Source organism: Rhinopithecus roxellana, chromosome 12 (genome assembly GCF_007565055.1).
Source record: "Rhinopithecus roxellana isolate Shanxi Qingling chromosome 12, ASM756505v1, whole genome shotgun sequence".
NCBI classification, from domain to species: Eukaryota; Metazoa; Chordata; class Mammalia; order Primates; family Cercopithecidae; genus Rhinopithecus; species Rhinopithecus roxellana.
Window position 1 is genome coordinate 70,777,780 of NC_044560.1, and position 18,318 is coordinate 70,796,097.

General features: G+C 37.3%; 1 protein-coding gene across 2 annotated transcripts in view; it reads left to right on the forward strand.

Annotated features, from left to right (window-relative positions):
* Positions 1–18,318, forward strand: part of PKN2 (protein kinase N2) — a 163,687-nt gene that overhangs the window by 109,119 nt on the left and 36,250 nt on the right. The window contains exons 7-8 of one of the 2 annotated variants that reach the window (XM_010360798.2): positions 8,083–8,268; positions 9,583–9,692. In XM_010360798.2, the coding sequence (XP_010359100.1) occupies positions 8,083–8,268; positions 9,583–9,692 (296 nt within the window). The remainder of the gene's footprint in view (positions 1–8,082; positions 8,269–9,582; positions 9,693–18,318) is intronic. The other variant, XM_030941799.1, reaches the window with a different exon arrangement.

The following is an 18,318-nucleotide window of genomic DNA, read 5'->3' on the forward strand; positions in this document are numbered from 1 at the left end:
CTGTTTTGTAGAGACTGTATTCTTTCTCATGTATTATCCCTGAGGTGTCTATTTCATTAATACATTGTAAACCAAAATAAAATTCTAAGCCACCCAACCGAACGCATAGACCCCTTCTCTCAGCCAAAGGCATTCTAAAGTAAACCTGAAACATTAGTTCAGGTCATGCTGGGAATGGGTGGTTGGACATGCCTCATTATGCCTTCCTCCCTTTGGAATTCAGGCATAGCAGACCAGCATTAACATCAAAACAGAGACCTTAGGACTGACAGAACAGACTTTTTCAGTAGATAAGAAACATTTACAGTCTCTTCTTTCTGAAGCCTGCTGTCTGGAGGTTTCATCTACAAAATGAGAGCCTGGGTCTCCACAACCCCTTATCTTAACGACACTCTTGCAATACTCCCTTGTATTGATTCCAGGTCTTTAGATAAAGTCTTTCTATCAATTGCCAATCAGAAAATCTTTGAGTCCACCTGTGACCTGAAAATCCCCACTTTGAGTTGTCCGTCTTTTCTGGACCCAGCTAATGTACATTTTACATGTATTGATAGATGCCTTATGTCTCCCTAAAATGTATAAAACCAAGCTGTAACCCGACCACCTTGGGCACGTGTTGTCAGGACCTACTGAGACTGTGTCATGTATGTCCTCAATCTTGGCAAAATAAACTTCTAAATTGAGACCTGTCTCAGATACTTTTTGGCTTACTGTGTAGTGGTCATCAGGTGTTTCAACAGACATTTCCTTTAATTCCTGCAGAAGAAAAGATTGCCCAGTCTTTGCAGCTGGGCCCTGTGCTTGAGCACTCACTCAGACACTGTACAACTCTGCATTTGCTTTGTGCAGAGCTTGAGAGTGAATCATAGGTAAGAGCTTAGGGTGTTCTCAGATCTCTTCCGAGGATGCCTCTTGCTTGCACCTAGCCTTCTAGTTTCCCAATAATATGTACAAGCATTGCAAAGTCTTTTATTCTCCAAAGCATTTCCTCTGCTAGCTGTTGCTCCCAGATTCTTTGGCTTTTCTATTGTTTACCCCAACTGATCTTTTTTCCTTAGTTTGCAGAGACTGGTTCATTTGCCTTCCATTGTTTTTGACAAATGCCCTCCACTTAGCTGTTAGTCTGCCTTCAAAGATTTTCTTTCTTTTTTTATTGAGACAAAGTCTCGCTCTGCTGCCTAGGCTGGAGTGCAGTGGCACGATCTCAGCTCACTGCAAGCTCCGCCTCCCGGGTTCACGCCATTCTCCTACCTCAGCCTCCACAGTAGCTGAGACTACAGGTGCCCACCACCATGCCTGGCTAATTTTTTGTATTTTTAGTAGAGATGGGGTTTCACCTTGTTAGCCAGGATGGTCTCGATCTCCTGACCTCGTGATCCACCCGCCTCGGCCCCCTGAAGTGCTGGGATTACAGGCATGAGCCACCACGCCCAGCCAATGATTTTCTAGTTATGTGAAATAATGGCAAGCTGTTGGTGTTAGTATTTTAAGGAGCCCTCAGACAAGTCAAAGCAGGTGACCACAATTATTTGAGAAAAAGATCTCTGCTCCCTCCTTACAGCAGGCTGCCATCTTCAATACTGCCCCCAAGCTATTGGGAGTTAAGAGAGGGATGAGGCAAAGGTAAGTGAAAACTCCACAGAGCTCTCCGGAGTGTCCCTTGCTTTTTGGATTTTGATTAAACATGTGCTTATTTGTGGTAAACCTTTGAATGTTTTCCAGAGTTCTGATAAACTCAATTCTGAAAGTTTCTGTCAGTTTCTTTTTCTATTTCTGTAAAGAGACTGTCTTTGTACTTTTTTTTTTTTAGGATTCATTACATATATCTTTTTAAAAAACAATTTCACAAGGCCAGATTTATTAAAGGAATATACTTTATTCTGCAATTATGTCCATCTTAAATACTAGATGCTATGTGATCTGATCTGTACCACATGAGGACTTTCTTACTCCATCATTTTCTCTGACATCACCCACAAAGGCTTCTTTTTTTTTTTTTTTTTTTTTTTTTGGTGACGGAGTCTCGCTCTGTCACCCAGGCTGGAGTGCAGTGGCCGGATCTCAGCTCACTGCAAGCTCTGCTTCCCAGGCTCACGCCATTCTCCTGCCTCAGCCTCCCGAGTAGCTGGGACTACAGGCGCCCGCCACCTCGCCCGGCTAGTTTTTTTGTAGTTTTTAGTAGAGACAGGGTTTCACCGTGTTAGCCAGGATGGTCTTGATCTCCTGACCTTGTGATCCGCCCGCCTCGGCCTCCCAAAGTGCTGGGATTACAGGCTTGAGCCACCGCGCCCGGCGAAGGCTTCTTTTTTATGGGCCATGTGAATATGACATATTTTTGTTACATGACTTTCCAGAATCCTTTAAATTTCTTATGAATATTAATGTCAACAAACCTTAAAAATTTTGAAGTTATGAAAGTGTTCTTCAATATTGCATAGCATACTATCACATTCTGGTTGTTAAGAGTATCTAATTATTCAGTTTTATTCTGTGTCAAACTTATACATCAAAACACGAAGGACAAATTTACAGTTAAATTTCGCTGTTGCCACTAATTAGGATCAGTCTAAAGGTGCAGTTCACAAATTGAGTGCTTAAATCTGAGGCAATCTGGGATACCAAAGTGAATTCACAGGGCCACATTAGGAAATTTTAAGTTTTTGAGGGAAGCACAGTATTAACTGCACTTCCTATAGTCACCATTCAGACTACGAGCTCAAGGTAGTTACAGTGTCAGCGTTAGGTGGAGCTACATTCCTTTCAATGGTGTCTTGTATTTATGAAGCTGGGTTTTCCTCGATTGCTGTGATTTTGTTTTTTTTTAAAGTGCTGTGTGAAATCAGTGTGGAATAGGAAATCAGTGTGGTAGTTTCCAAACTGATTCCAAAGCTTTAGAAGTTATACAGTTTCCAAAAGGAAGTAATCTTGCTTAAGAATGAAATGAAAATGCTTGTTCTTTTAGTTATATGTATTTTTTTTCAAATAGCTATTAATTTGTTAGGAAAGCAATCATATCCTATGTTTGGACCTGTTTAATAAACAGAACTATTAGATATATCTTTTGGCCTAGGGACACAGTTAAAAAATAGTTTAAAACATTAGGGCACCATGAACTGAGAAAGCTTGGGAACCTCTGATCTAATTCTTTCATATTTGATACCTATTTATCTTTCCAGTCATATCTGTGTAACTCCTACCATGAATCTTCTGTCATAAACTGGTTTGTGCCCGGTGCCTCCTCTACACTGCTTAAATGTCTTTACCTTAGTATTCATCTTCTTATATGTATTTTTAAATCAAAACTGGAATATAGACCTGTAAAGAACAAAGACCTTGTCGTCTACCTACATAATATCCTCGCCTCCAGCACCGGGATATTTGATACATTCGACAAGTATTTGGTAAATAGTATCTGACAATTAGGCAGGGACTATACTTCAGGCAAGGACTGTACTTATTGTCTACTAAGTTTCACCACCTTTTGGCTCAATGCTGAACACATTGTTGATACTCAAGCACTTCTGAATGATCCATTGATTAAAATATGGTTGTCAAATATTTGGAAATTAACCATATTTTAGAAAAGTAATAAAGTCACATTTTAGAAACTCAGCTGGAGCTGACTGGAATTGTTTTCCTAGTCTCCTGGTCCCTCTTTTCAGTTCCTTCTTCCCGTTTGTCATTCCATTACTAAACTTTACTCAAAGTTATATAAGTCACCAACCAAAAAAGAAGTTGTTTTTTTTTTTTTTTTTTTTTTTTTGCGACAGAGTCTCGCTCAATTCTTAAGACATTTAAAAAAAAATTCTTTAAGCTTCTACTGGACCATAAACTAAATTTTAAGTAACTAGGGAGAGAAGTAGTATTGACATTAACAGAAGACTACACATGACGAAAGATGAACATGGATGAATAGTAAGAGCATTTGCTGTTCTGAAGTTTTCACTGCATGCTGTTATTTGTGGTTCATCTCATACTCCGGTTTCTTTTGTGGTTGCATGATTATACTACTGAAATTTGCAAATTTGTTGCTACTTCAAATAAGGTAAAGTTGATTTTTTTTTTTTTTTTTTTTGGCTTCACGTTTTGAGAAATTCACTAGTTTTTATAAGAGGATATTTCTACAGAATTTTTAAAAAGTTGCCTAATCATACCATGATGAAATACTAAATTAGTGAAATAGGTATAAAATAGTTTTCCAGAAAGCTGAAAGAAAAATGTTAAAGCATTTACTTGTTCTAATGCAATTCATAGTTAATACTTCTGAATACCAACATTTACTTCTTGGATTTGCTTGTTTTAAAAATTTCATATTGTGCTTTATGAATGTAGTTTTAAACTATTTCTAATGTGTGTATATGCAATTTGTCACCTCATAAAGAAACTTCTAGATGTTTAATAAAGATCTCCCTCTAGATTTTTTTTCCTAAATGAAAGCAGGTGTTGAGCATTGTCATGTTCTGATATATTGAAATTACTAAAATATTTAATAAGCTACCATAGTTTGAAGTAGTAGCCAGATGTTTTCAGTTTCCCCAGGATGCATTTTACAGCTGAGCATTTGCAGTGGAAATTAGCTAAATTTGCCAGTTTAACAACAACAAAACAAGAAACACAACAAATTTTTTGAACTCAAAATGATATTCTACTTAATGTGTTATCACTATAGAATAAGATAAGATTTCCACAGTCTAACAAAACACTATTGACACTCCACCTCCCAATGTTAATAGCCTTATTGAGATATAGTTTACATACCATAGAATTCACTCATTTTAAATATACAAAGTATTTTTTTATAGTAAATATATATGCCTATTTCACCATCATCAGTATCCAGTTTATAGGGCAGTTTTATTGAGGAATAATTGACATACAGAAACTATACATGTGTTAAGTGTATGGTCTTGCTTTCATTGTTTTGCATAAGAGATCTCCTGCCATCTTAATCTTTGTTCCTCTCTATGTAACATGATTTTTTCTGGCTACTTTCAGTGTTTTTTGTTCACGACTGGTTTGGAGAAATTGGATTATGGTGTGCTTTAGTATGGCTTGCTTCTGTTTCTTTTGTTTAGTGTTCACTGAACTTCTTAGATACTTCTTGGGTTTATAGTTTTCATCAAATGTGGAGAATTCATGGCCTTTTTTTTTTTCTTCTAATACATTTTGTGTCTCCAATTCTTTCTGCTCTCTCTTCATGAGAAATTTCAATTACATATATATGGCCACTTGAAATTAAACTCACAGTTAATATACGCTCTGTTCTTTTTTTATTCCCATCTTTCCTTAGTGTCTTCTATTTTTGATCATTTCTTTGCTATGTCTTCAAGAACAATACTTTTTCTTTTGCAATGTTTAATCTGCCTGCAGTCCCATCCAGTGTATTTTTTTTTAATCTCAGATATTGCCATTTTTTAATCACTAGAAATTTGGTTTAGGTCTTTTTCATTTCTTCCATGTGTCTGTGCCACATTTTCAGTGGATTGACTGTTTTGATGTCCTTGCCTTTTAATCCTAACATTTATGTCAGTTAAGCCACTAAGCTTGTAATAATTTGTAGCGCAACCATAGAAAACAAATACAGCTGGTAATCTTTTAGTAAATGGCAGACATTTTGAATTTTCCCTTGTTAGATGCTGAATATTTTTGTATTTCTATAAATATTCTTGAGCTTTGTACTAGGACACAGTTACTTGGAAACAATATGGCCCTTTTGGGTACTGCTTTAAAGATTTGTTATGTGAAATCATTTAGTTTAGGGGTAATTATTCTCTACTGCTGGGGCAAGACTCTTTTGGAGATTTTCTTCAGTACCTCATGAGTTGAGATTTTCAAGCCTGGTTGGTGGTAGCAAACACTATTCCTGCCTTTATGCACTGAGTATTGTTCTTTCTAACTTTTTCAGTTGGTTCTTTACCCTGCCTCAGATATTTTCTTCATAGGCAGGTGCTGATTAGTACTTTTTTTTTTTTGAGACGGAGTCTCGCTTTGTCGCCCAGGCTGGAGTGCAGTGGCGCATCTCGGCTCACTGCAAGCTCCGCCTCCCGGGTTCACACCATTCTCCTGCCTCAGCCTCCAAGTAGCTGGGCCTACAGGCACACACCACCACACCCAGCTAATATTTTGTGTTTTTAGTAGAGACAGAGTTTCACCGTGTTAGCCAGGATGGTCTCGATCTCCTGACCTCATGATCCGCCCGCCTCAGCCTCCCAAAGTGCTGGGATTACAGGCATGAGCCACCGCGCCCGGCCAACTGATTAGTACTTTGATGAATACTTGAAAACCCTCTGACCATCTCAGGAGTTCTTTCTATGAACAGCTCTCTCCTTTATTCTGCCTTGTGGACTCTAGCTGCTTTGGTTTCCTTGTACTCTCATTTCTGTTTCTTCAACTTGGCTCCCCTGAGTTTCCCCCCTCTCTGCGCTGTGTCCTAGAAACTTAAGACAGTAAGCTGGAGCAATCTTTGGGCTTATCTCATTTGTTTCCTGTCTCTCAGGGATCACTATTCTTCATTGCCTGATGTCCAGTGTCTTTAACCCTTTTTTTCATATATTTTGTCTGATTTTTTTTTTTTTTGGTATTTTGGATTGGGAAGCTTTGTTACTTACCTGGACAGAAATATATAAGTACTTCAGTATTATTAAAAACAATTTAAAACTTTAAGTAAAATTAAGTAGTTATTTAAATTAATGGAACAACTTTTACCAGAAATACTCCTCCTAAAATGTTATTTAGTGTACAGTATCTAAAATGTTAATACTGAAGCATTATTTAAATTCTAGTATATTGTGTCTAGCCCAAATAATGACAAAGCCATATATCCAGAGGACCTAACATAGTTCTGCGTTTTCATTTTGAACATCTTTAGTATTTTTTTGCCTAGTAGATTGAAGTTATTTTTTTTTTTTTTTTTTTTTTTTTTTGAGGCGGAGTCTCGCTCTGTCGCCCGGACTGGAGTGCAGTGGCCAGATCTCAGCTCACTGCAAGCTCCGCCTCCCGGGTTTACGCCATTCTCCTGCCTCAGCCTCCCGAGTAGCTGGGACTACAGGCGCCCGCCACCTCGCCCAGCTAGTTTTTGTATTTTTAGTAGAGACGGGGTTTCACCGTGTTAGCCAGGATGGTCTCGATCTCCTGACCTCGTGATCCGCCCGTCTCGGCCTCCCAAAGTGCTGGGATTACAGGCTTGAGCCACCACACCCGGCCGATTGAAGTTATTTTATGCTTAATTACAACCCATAATTTTTTGGCTAATTAAACTAACAAAATGGAAAGATAATGTCATTTTACATCAAATAGAACACAAATTTATTTAGTTAATCAAAAACCTTGTAAAGTTCTTTTCTGTGTTAACTATGTTAACTATTAAACGTAGTTCCTTTTCACATAGTGAGACTTCCTTATTTCCAATTTTCATGTGCCATTTTAATGGCATATTATTTAGCTTTATGTTTCTCCTCCCATACCTCTACCAACATAGTTTATGTAACTTGTTTTGTTTTATGCCCTACAGACAGACAGCTTTTGGGAGATGCTGTTCCTTTTTTTTTTTTTTTTTTTTTTTTTGGAGAGAGAGTCTTGGTGGAATACAGTGGCGCAATCTCGGCTCACTGCAACCTCTGCCTCCTGGGTTCAAACACTTCTCATGCCTCAGCCTTCCGGGTAGCTGGGACTACAGGCGCACACTGCCGCATCCAGCTATTTTTTGTATTTTTAGTAGAGACAGAGTCTTAACCATGTTGCCCAGGCTGGTCTCAAACTCCTAAATTCAGGCAGTCCACCCACTTCGGCCTCCCGAAGTGCTAGGATTATAGGCAAGAGAGCTACTGTGCACAGCCAGAAGGTGCTGTTCTTTTCTATAAAATTTCTTCTAATTGTCTAAGGAATTTGTAATGGTTTCTCTAATTAAAATAGGAAAGATGATAACTACCTCACAAATCCTCTGGGACCTCACAAATCCTCTGGGAGAAGAGTTTTTGTTACCAGATTTTTTTTTTTCTTTTTTTGAATAGGTAACAGATTTAGATTAAGCATTCCATGGATTAAGGATTGATGTTCTTATTTGATATTTATGTATGCTAACAGGTACTTTGGAAGTTCGTCTTATGGGCTGCCAAGATATCCTAGAGAATGTCCCTGGACGGTCAAAAGCAGCATCAGTTGCACTGCCTGGTTGGAGTCCAAGTGAAACCAGATCATCTTTCATGAGCAGAACGAGTAAAAGTAAAAGCGGAAGTAGTCGAAATCTTCTAAAAACCGATGACTTGTCCAGTTCAGTAACCAGATTTTTAAAAATCGTGTAACAAACTAAAGTGCTTATAGAAGGGATTTCTGAATGGGGATAGAGAAGAATATGAAGTGTTCAAGTTGGACAAAACACTTTAAAATTATGGTTTTTATAATTTAATTTTAAAATATTAAAACCTTTGATGACAGGAAGCAAAAAGGCAACAAATTCTATTTTGTTAAAAATACATTAGAAAACTGAATGACAAATAACATCAGTTCTTTTGGAAGAATGAACTACTGAGCATCACTCTTATGCCAAACTGAAGGTGTACAGAAGCTATGAGACTGGTCCTTCTTGTAGAATCATATCTTGATTCCTTTATTTTTCTTTATTTTTTGATACAGCGTTTTGCTGTTGCCCAGGCTAGGTGCAGTGATACAATCATGTCTCACTGCAGCCTCAACGTCCTGGGCTTAAGTGATCCTCCTACCTCAGCATCCTAAGTAGCTGGGACTATAGACACGTGCCACCATGCCTGGCTATTTTTTTGTTTTAGAGACAGGGTCTCACTATGTTTCCCAGGCTGGTCTCAAACTCAGGGACTCTAGCTTTCCTTCTCCCTCAGCCTCCCAAAGTGCTGGGATTATAGGTGTGAGCCACCATCTCCAGCCTTGATTCTTTTAATGGTTTAGTGACACCTTAATAGTAACATTGAAATTTTGGTAATCTAACTGCTGATCCAGATGTGTTTACTGAGATAATAGCCTGGTAGTCCACTGAGATGGGGGATGGTAGGGGTGTCGTTCGAGGAGAGTAAAACGCAAGAGATTTGGAAAGCACTGGGGAGAAATTCTGAAGTATAAGCATAAACTACATATAGATATATAACAGGGGAAAAGCATGTGACAGTTCAACCTACCGTAGAATACAAAAGTGAATTTGCCTGTGCTTTCCTGTGTATAGAGAGAGGCTTTAAGAAAAATGTGAAAATAAAGAATTGTTTAAGGCAGCAAGCTCTGTAAATATCAGATAGAGAAAGAAAAACTGATTGATATTCACACAAACACAGTGTGGCAAACAACTATTTATCTGTTCTTTCAGTCACATGCCAATGTAAACAAAAGAGATAGCAGTCACTATTTGTGTTTTTGTCAAACACAAACAATTTGAGAGTGTCTAGTAGGAGTGTAGGTATATATAAAACTAGCCATTTAAGATTCAAACGTTTTAATATTGATTATGAAAAACTTTATTTTCAAAGGGTCTTAAGACTTTTATGCCTAATTAAACAGCAGTACTTCTGTTTTTTATAAAGGTTTTAAGTTTTTAAGCAAGTTTGTAAATTTTAATTACAGATGATGTCTGTGCTGTTTTGAAGCTTGATAATACTGTGGTTGGCCAAACTAGCTGGAAGCCAATTTCCAATCAGTCATGGGACCAGAAGTTTACACTGGAACTAGACAGGGTAAGAGGATTAACATTTTTACTTGAATATTAATTATATTATAATTCATTTTAAATGTGAGTTATATTTTTTAGAAGGTTTCAACAAGTTGTATTCTTAACAAGAATAAAAATGGAACTTAAGTTGTTTTTTATATTTCTTATTCAATGAGTTATAAAGTCTACCTTAATATAGAGATGAATATCAGCTGTAGGATCTTTCATTTGTGTAGTAATTTGAAAATGTTTCATTCATAGCAACCTGAAAGATCAGTAAGGTGTAATATTGAAGCATATAGGTGATCTTAATAATGCGCTGTCTAACAACTAAGGCGATTCTTCTGGCTCACCATGTGTAGGATATCTTACTCAAGCTATATTTGAAATGAGCTATTAGGCTTGGTCACCCAGCCTTCTATGTGTTTCAGTGTCTTTCAAGAATAATTTGAATAACTAGAATTCAGTCTGTGGCCATAGAACCCAACAGAGGTTAACTTGGTCCACAGTAGATTTAAATGCATAGTGATAACTTTTAAATTCAAATCCATTCATTGGATTGTGAGAGGAAAATTACGTAATCGTAATTTTATCTAAAAACTAAATAAAAGATACTAAACTTTTTTATTATTTGGTATTTAGGTTGATGGTATATGTTATTCTAAAAATTAATTATGTTAATGAAAGCAAATTTACAATGCTTAACGATGTATGCTGTGAAAATGTTTGGGGAAAATGTTTACTATTCTAAGGCTCTACTTTTAAAACTGGGAAAGCATTAAATTTTAATTATTTCCCAATTTTAAAAGTAGTGGCTAGAACAGTAATCCCCAAAACATTTTAAAAGCATTCAATGTTTTACCAACTCTAAAGTGGAGTTAAGAATGTAATAATACTCACAGAACTGTTACAATGAAAAACCAGGGTACTGTATGTAAAATACCTTGCATTGCCTGGTACATTTAAGCCATTCAGGGGTATTCTTTCTTTGAGCCTAGGGTTTGAAGTATGGCTGTGAATTTGAATATAATGAAAGGGGATTTGAGAATGGAGAACTAACTGGTTGAACTAACTAACTAATGTCATTTTCTTTCATTTCAGAGCCTATTTAAGGTAATTATCGAGTAATATAAAAAGGAAACTTAAAGAATTGTTATTAGAAGGAAAATGACTAGGAGATTTTTCTTATGAAAAGGTTATTGTTAATAAAGTTTTATATTGAAAAGATAAATTACAAGTAATTCAGAATCTTACCATTATTTTGTAGTTGAGGAAACCAAGATCCAGGTTAGTTACATACCAATAAATTTCAGGACTGGTACTAGACCTTCAGTGTCTTAACTTTTAAATGGTTGCTCTTTTTCTGTCTGATGATTTGAATGAGATAGAAAGATAACAGTAGCACAGAGGAGGAGACAGCAGAAGATGATGAGTGCCTGGAATAGATAATATGGTTTTAAATTCCTAAACTACAAGCTTAGAACAATAAAAGACTGTGATAACTATTGTTTGTTCTTTACCTACCATTGTATTGTTCACCTAAAAATGTTTTTCGCCTCAATGGCATCAGGCATTTTTCTCACTTTGGAGTAATGCTCCTTTTAAAACTTGGAAGACACTGTGCATGTTAAGCAGATCCTCTAGGTTCTTGATAGGCTGTTTCTTACCCCTAATTTGATTATAAACTTTTCCTTGGCAGAGACCACATTCCCTATTAAAATAGCTCCTTCTGTTTACATAGGATATTTTACATTTTCATGTGCTTTCTATTCTTTTATCCCTTATATTTATAGACTATTTATAGAAAATGTTTATAAAAACATGTACCAATAGAAACATTTCAAGCGGCCGTAGTAAAAAAAGAAGAAAAAATTTATAGGAAATATTGCTTTAAACTGACATGTTTGTTTCCAGCATTTTGTCTCATATGTCAACTTTGTCTTCTATGGCATTCCAGAACTAAGTTGTCTGTAATGTTTCGAGATAAAAAATTCGTAGTTTTTTTTAGACTTGTAGGATAGTTCTAGAAATGATCTAGATCTAGAATGATCTAGAAAAATTCAAATTATGTTCTGTGGAGCTTCAGTGTTCTGCAGAGTTGTCTCAAGAGGCAACACAGTCTTTTTTGTTGTTGTTTTGGGGTTTTATGTAAAATATCATTTGGATTTTGCTATTAGAAAAAACATTTTTAAATTGTTGGTATAATTTAGCTCCATTTTACAAACTAAGGAAATTTTGGCCCTCAGGCTAAATAACTAGTCCAGGGTATAATCCAGGATTTTTTTTTTTTTCCTCATTGTAGAAATGGAGTTTTGCTCTTGTTGCCCAGGCTGGAGTGCAATGACGCAATCTCGGCTCATCTCTACCTCTGCGTCCCAGGTTCAAGCGCTTCTCCTGCCTCAGCCTCCCGAGTAGCTGGGATTACAGGCATGCACCACTCCTGTCTAATTTTGTATTTTTAGGAGAAATGGGGTTTCTCCATGTTGGTCGGGTTGGTCTTGAACTCCTGACCTCAGGTGATCTGCCCACTTTGGCCTCCCAAAGTGCTGGGATTACACTCTTGAGCCTGGCCTAATCCAATTACACTCTTGAGACCGTGCCTGGCCTAATCCAGGATTTTTAATGAAGTCTACTGACTACCAGCTCTGTGTTCTTTCTATTCTGTCGGGTTACTCTTTTATATTTTCTTGTAGCTATGCAATTTTTCATTTTCCCTGAATTCCCTCAGCCTTCCTGTTATAAAAAGCTTAAACTCCCATGAGAGATTGAAATAAAAGACAAAATGTTACTTAACTTTTTGCACCTTTCCTTTAGAGTAACTTTACTAACATAATAGTAAAAGTTCTTTATCAATATTAGAAACAGAGAAGAGCCCTGTCCTTAGAAACAAAACTTAGAACAATTTTAACAGATTTCAGTGTCGTTAAGAGCAGAGCTATAGAAAATGTTGACGAATCACTGGGAAAGGAGGGAAGAGAGTATCAAAGCAGTTAGGACAAGTGAAAAGGTGGTAGGATTCATGGATTGGGACTAACAGTGGGATTGTTGTATCAGTGGATGTTGAGGTATTAGAGTGAACTAGAATGTTAGGAGATAATGTTCAGAGAGAAGTATGCAGACAGTTGAGATTGTGAAAGGATTATAGTTTCTGGTATGACAGTATGATGACAGGAGTGAAAGGGCAAGGTGAGGTAAATAACAAGATTTTAAGAAGTTAGCTGTGTGCAGTAGCTCATGCCTGTAATCCCAGCACTTTGGGGAGGCCGAGGCAAGCGGGTCACCTGAACTCAGGAGTTCAAGACCAGCCTGACCAACATAGTGAAACCCTATCTCTATTAAAAATACAAAAATTAGCTGGGTGCGGTGGCAGATGCCTGTAATCCCAGCTACTTCGGAGACTGAGGCTGAGGCTCTGCTTGAACCCCAGAGGCGGAGGTTGCAGTGAGCCGAGATCACACCGCTGCACTCCAGCCTGGGTGACAGAGCAAGACTCCATCTCAAAATAATAATAATAATAACAGGCCGGGCGCGGTGGCTCAAGCCTGTAATCCCAGCACTTTGGGAGGCCGAGACGGGCGGATCACGAGGTCAGGAGATCGAGACCATCCTGACTAACACGGCGAAACCCCGTCTCTACTAAAAAATACAAAAAACTAGCTGGGCGAGGTGGCGGGCGCCTGTAGTCCCAGCTACTCCGGAGGCTGAGGCAGGAGAATGGCGGGAACCCGGGAGGCGGAGCTTGCAGTGAGCTGAGATCCGGCCACTGCACTCCAGCCCCGGCGATAGAGCGAGACTCCGTCTCAAAAAAAAAAAAAAAAAAATAATAATAATAATAATAATAATAATAACAACAACAACAAAATAAGATTATAAGAACCCAAGAGACTTTTCATTTATTGGTTTCTAATTTTCAGAAATTTTTGACTCACTACATGAAAGAAGGTTGGATTTAACTTTTAAACCACCACACTCCTATTCTCATTCTCCCAAATAATTATGTTAAATCAATAATCTAGTGTTTATTATAACTATAAAGATTGTCCATAGATGAACCATGTTCTGTACTGTGATTATATTTCCTTTTTAATACCTTTCCTCCCCTTAGGGCCACTAAATACCTCTTTGTTTTGTTTTGCTTAGTTTTCTGCATACCTATTATTTATCCCCAAAAGCTCCAGAAGGACTCTAAAACAACTGTGTAAGCAGGTATGCTTGGTTATCTGTTAGTCCACATTTCTTCCCCATTAGAAACATCCTTTCTAGGGCCTTACATCTTTCTGCTCCAATTTAAATACTTGCTACACAGCTTTCATCTTGAGACTTTGTTTTACTGTCGTCTTGAGAACTCTCTTCTACATTGGATCACTTAAGTCTTAGATCACTCTATCTTCTTGCTTTACTTCCTCGTGTTGGTGAATCATATCCTCCATTTTCATGCTGAGAAAAGGGTGAATGAAATAAAGTTTTAGAGATGATATATGTCTGAAAATATGTATATTCTACTATCATACCTGGGGTATAGAATTCTATTAGGTTGCTGCAAAAGTAATAGTGGTTTTGCTATTACTTTCTATTGCAAAAACCACGATAACTTTTGCACCAACCTAATAGGTTGCAAATTACTTTCATTAATTTTGAATTGTGTAATTATTATTTAGCCTCAGTATTACAGTCAAGAATTCTGTGTCTCCCTTGATTTTTAGTATTTGATCATGATCTGTTAGATCTGCTAGATCTCTAAAAACTTTTAAGATTTTATCTTTTTTTCCCTGGTATTCTGAAATTTCACAGTAGTGTATCTTACTAGGGTATCTTTCATTCTTTTTGGTGGATATTGTTTGGCACTTTCACTTTGAAAGCTTATTTGTTTCAGATCCAATACATTTCCTTGACTTATTTATTTGATAATTTTCTCATCTCCATTTTTAGTGTTTTCTCTTGGTAATTAAACCTCTTAGATTAATCCTGTGATTTTTTTTTGTCTGTGGTTTCCCTGTCTTTTTTTCCACTTTCTAGGAAATTTTTACAACTGAAAAATTTACATTTGATGTCATATTTTTAATTTTTAAAAGTTCATTTTTGTTCTTTAGTTTTTGCAAAACACTCTGTTTTTCTCTCATGGAGATAATATCGTCTCTTAAAACTGAGAATATGTTTTAAATTTTTTTCTTGAATTGTCTATACTACTTCTGAGATCTCTTTTAAGATCTCTGTTTGTCATATTGTATATTTGGGCAAATGTGTGGCCATCCATGGCTTTCTTAAGAATGAGACACTAAAGTAACCAATTTAAAGCTGCATGTGGGCCGGTTGTGGTGGCTCATGCGTGTAAACCCAGCACTTTGGGAGGCCGAAGTGGGCAGATCACTAGATCAGGTGTTTGAGACTAGCCTGGGCAACACAGCGAGACCTTATCTCTATTCTATAAATAAATGCAAACAAAAAAGAAAACAATTTTAAAAAATAATGAAATTTAAGAAAAATGTTTAAAAAGAAATGCAAAAGAATGCAAAAGCGCCAGAGGTATTCCTTGCATAAAGGACCCCAAGGCCTGGTAGGTTAAAAATAAATTGTTTGAGACAAAATAAAAAACTGTTACATTGTATTTCAGAAGCTTAGGGAATAATAATTCTACCAACATGAGCTTGCATCCAAAATTTTAAAATATATGAGGATATAGCCACCATGACCAAGCAGAAGCAGATATTGGGATTATTAAATGTATAATATAAAATATTTTAAAGTTTGTGTTTAAATATTTAAATGATTATAGTATTTAAAGAATAGAAGAATTTGAAAACATGAGCAAAGGATGGGTGATGAGCCAAAAAGACTAAGCAGAGTTTTAAAATAAATAAATAAAATGAAATTATAGATGTCTGAAATTTGCTTCAAATAATTATGGGGGAAAGGTGGAAATGAAACATTATTGACCATTATTGTTAGATTGTTGATGCTGATGACAAAGAGAACCAAGTAGAACTAAAAAAATAGGAAATAAAACTTCTGAAATGGAAAACTAAGAGCATAGTTAAAGAAAAGAAGAGAGAGTTAGTGGCCTGAAAGAGCTAAAGAAGGCCGGGCGCGGTGGCTCAAGCCTGTAATCCCAGCACTTTGGGAGGCCGAGACGGGTGGATCGCGAGGTCAGGAGATGGAGACCAACCTAGCTAACACGGCGAAACCCCGTCTCTACTAAAAAATACAAAAAACTAGCCGGGCGAGTTGGCGGGCGCCTGTAGTCCCAGCTACTTGGGAGGCTGAGGCAGGAGAATGGCGTAAACCCGGGAGGCGGAGCTTGCAGTGAGCTGAGATCCGGCCACTGCACTCCAGCCTGGGCGACAGAGCGAGACTCCGTCTCAAAAAAAAAAAAAGAGCTAAAGAAGTTGCCCAGAATACAACACAAAAAGACAAAGAGATGAAAAATATGAAAGAAAGATTAAGAAACATGAAGGATAAACTAAGACTGACTAACACGTGGAGTGGAGTTCCAGAAGTAGGGATTAGAAGGAATGGGGCAGAGGCCATGTCTGAAGGAATAATAGCCAGTAATTTCCAGAATGATGACAACCATGAGTCCTCAGATTTGAAAACATAAGTTCCTACAAGGATACATAAAAAGATAGCTGCATCTAAAAAACCTTGGGGGAAAAATGTGGGCTGGATTTAAAGGATGCCTTTGTAGAAGAGATGGATGTTTAACTTGCCCTTGAGGAGAAGAGAAAATTTGGACTGGTATGGGGGAAAGAATAGTAGGAAAATCTTATATAACAATATATGTTTGAGTTGGAGAATAAGATATAAGATTAGAAATAGAAACTATATATGTAAAGACATGGAGGCAGAAAAGTATACAATAGGTTTGGAATAATTAGGAGTTTTTGGAACTTGTTATATGATGTGGATTGACATAGGAAGCAGTTGTGCATAGTTGATACAGCATAGTAGTTTCTATCATAGTTATTTGTGTCTTTCCTATAAAAGGAGCAGAGGCAGTAACCCACATCTATAGCAGGCCGACTTTTCCTGGCAAGATCATGGCCTTATATTCTCCATTATCTCTGTCTCCTACTCTTCTCTCTGTATTTCTCATCCTCCCAAATGATCCCAAAGTTTCCCTCTTTTTGTCACATTTGTTCCAGCTGGAGAATCACTCTCATTGGACTGCTGAACTGAAAACATGTATTATTGTTTCTTGAGGTGGTGGTTTTCTCTTTTTCCCCGGTGGATTCCAGTCTCCTTCCTTCGCTTCCTACCCTGTTTGTGGACTGATGACTACAAAGTTTACTCAAATTACTTGGCTATGACTTAGAATGAGAGACACTGTTAGGACATGCAAGAGCAGGAGGAAAGGAAAGTCGCAGTGTGTATTTCCCTTTCTCCTTCCTTGCCTTGCCTTGCTTTTCACAACAGCATTCATCTATGGCCACAACTCCTGTTGGATAGTTCCTTTTTTAAAATTTAGTCTAAATCAGATTCTGGCAACAATTAATAATTCCTCTTGCCCCTTCAGGCTAAGAGTGATAATGGATTTCTACTGTTGCTTGTCCTCAGATTCTTTTCATTCCTTGTTGGTTTAACTTTTATCACATCTCCATAAGTAGCCAATTTTTAAAACTCTTTGCTTAAACTCTTTCAGTGTACTATCTGCATGCTGCTAGGACCCTAACTGATAAATTTCCAAAGCCTATGTTGTCCTCAGAAGCACATTGAAGACCAGTGAGTATCATCTCTCGTGTACACGTTTGCAGAAATCTCACCTTTCTTCAGCTCTTGAATTTTCCAGGCACTGAGTTTATTCTCTTTTTAAGTGGCAACAGAAAGCTTTTTTGAGCTTTCTTTTCTTTTTGGCAGTGGAGCCTGGTTCACATTTTCTTCTTTTGCCCTTTTCATTTCAGTAGTAGAGCCCAGGTCTCCATTACTTCTATCAAAGTTCCTAAACTTTCTCAGTTCAGTGTCCTCAGTGTCCTTGTAATGTTTCTGCAGTGTGTCCCTAGACCTAAAGAAATACCCAACAGTTCCATGTATTAAGAAGTGCTTACTAGTTAGTATTTAAGTCTTAAAACAGATGTTTTTGAAAAATACAAATACTGAGTGAAAACAGTATTTTTATTCCATTAGTACATACTTAAAATTAACTAATGGGACATGTCTACCTGTTCTCACTATGTAACTTCCCAAACCTTGGGATCATAAGGATAACTGCACTCTCATCTCTTCTTCCACAATGATTCCTCTTAGGAAGTTGCTTTTTATTATTGTTGAAAACCCACCTTAGCAAAGATATGACATCACCGGAAGAAATATGGAGTATTCTAATGTTGAAACTATGAACTGCCTTGTGCTAGTAGTTCTCACAGTGTCCCATAGATGTTGCTGTGTTTCCTATGAAAAGTGAAAATACTCTCTGGCACCCCAGGGCTCCTCAGCGAACAATTTGGGAACCTCAGCATTCTTTGTGCTAATTCTTTTGTGATAGATGTATACGGTTCTTTTTTCAGTTGCAACACATGTTTTAATTTGTTGCTTTCCACCACACATAAGGCTGATGCAGTGTGTCTCTTACCTTTTTTGTTTACTTTCAGATCTTAGACTTCAGATAAGACACGCAGATTCCTTAAGTCTACACCAAGCAGTTTTCTTTTTGATCCTAG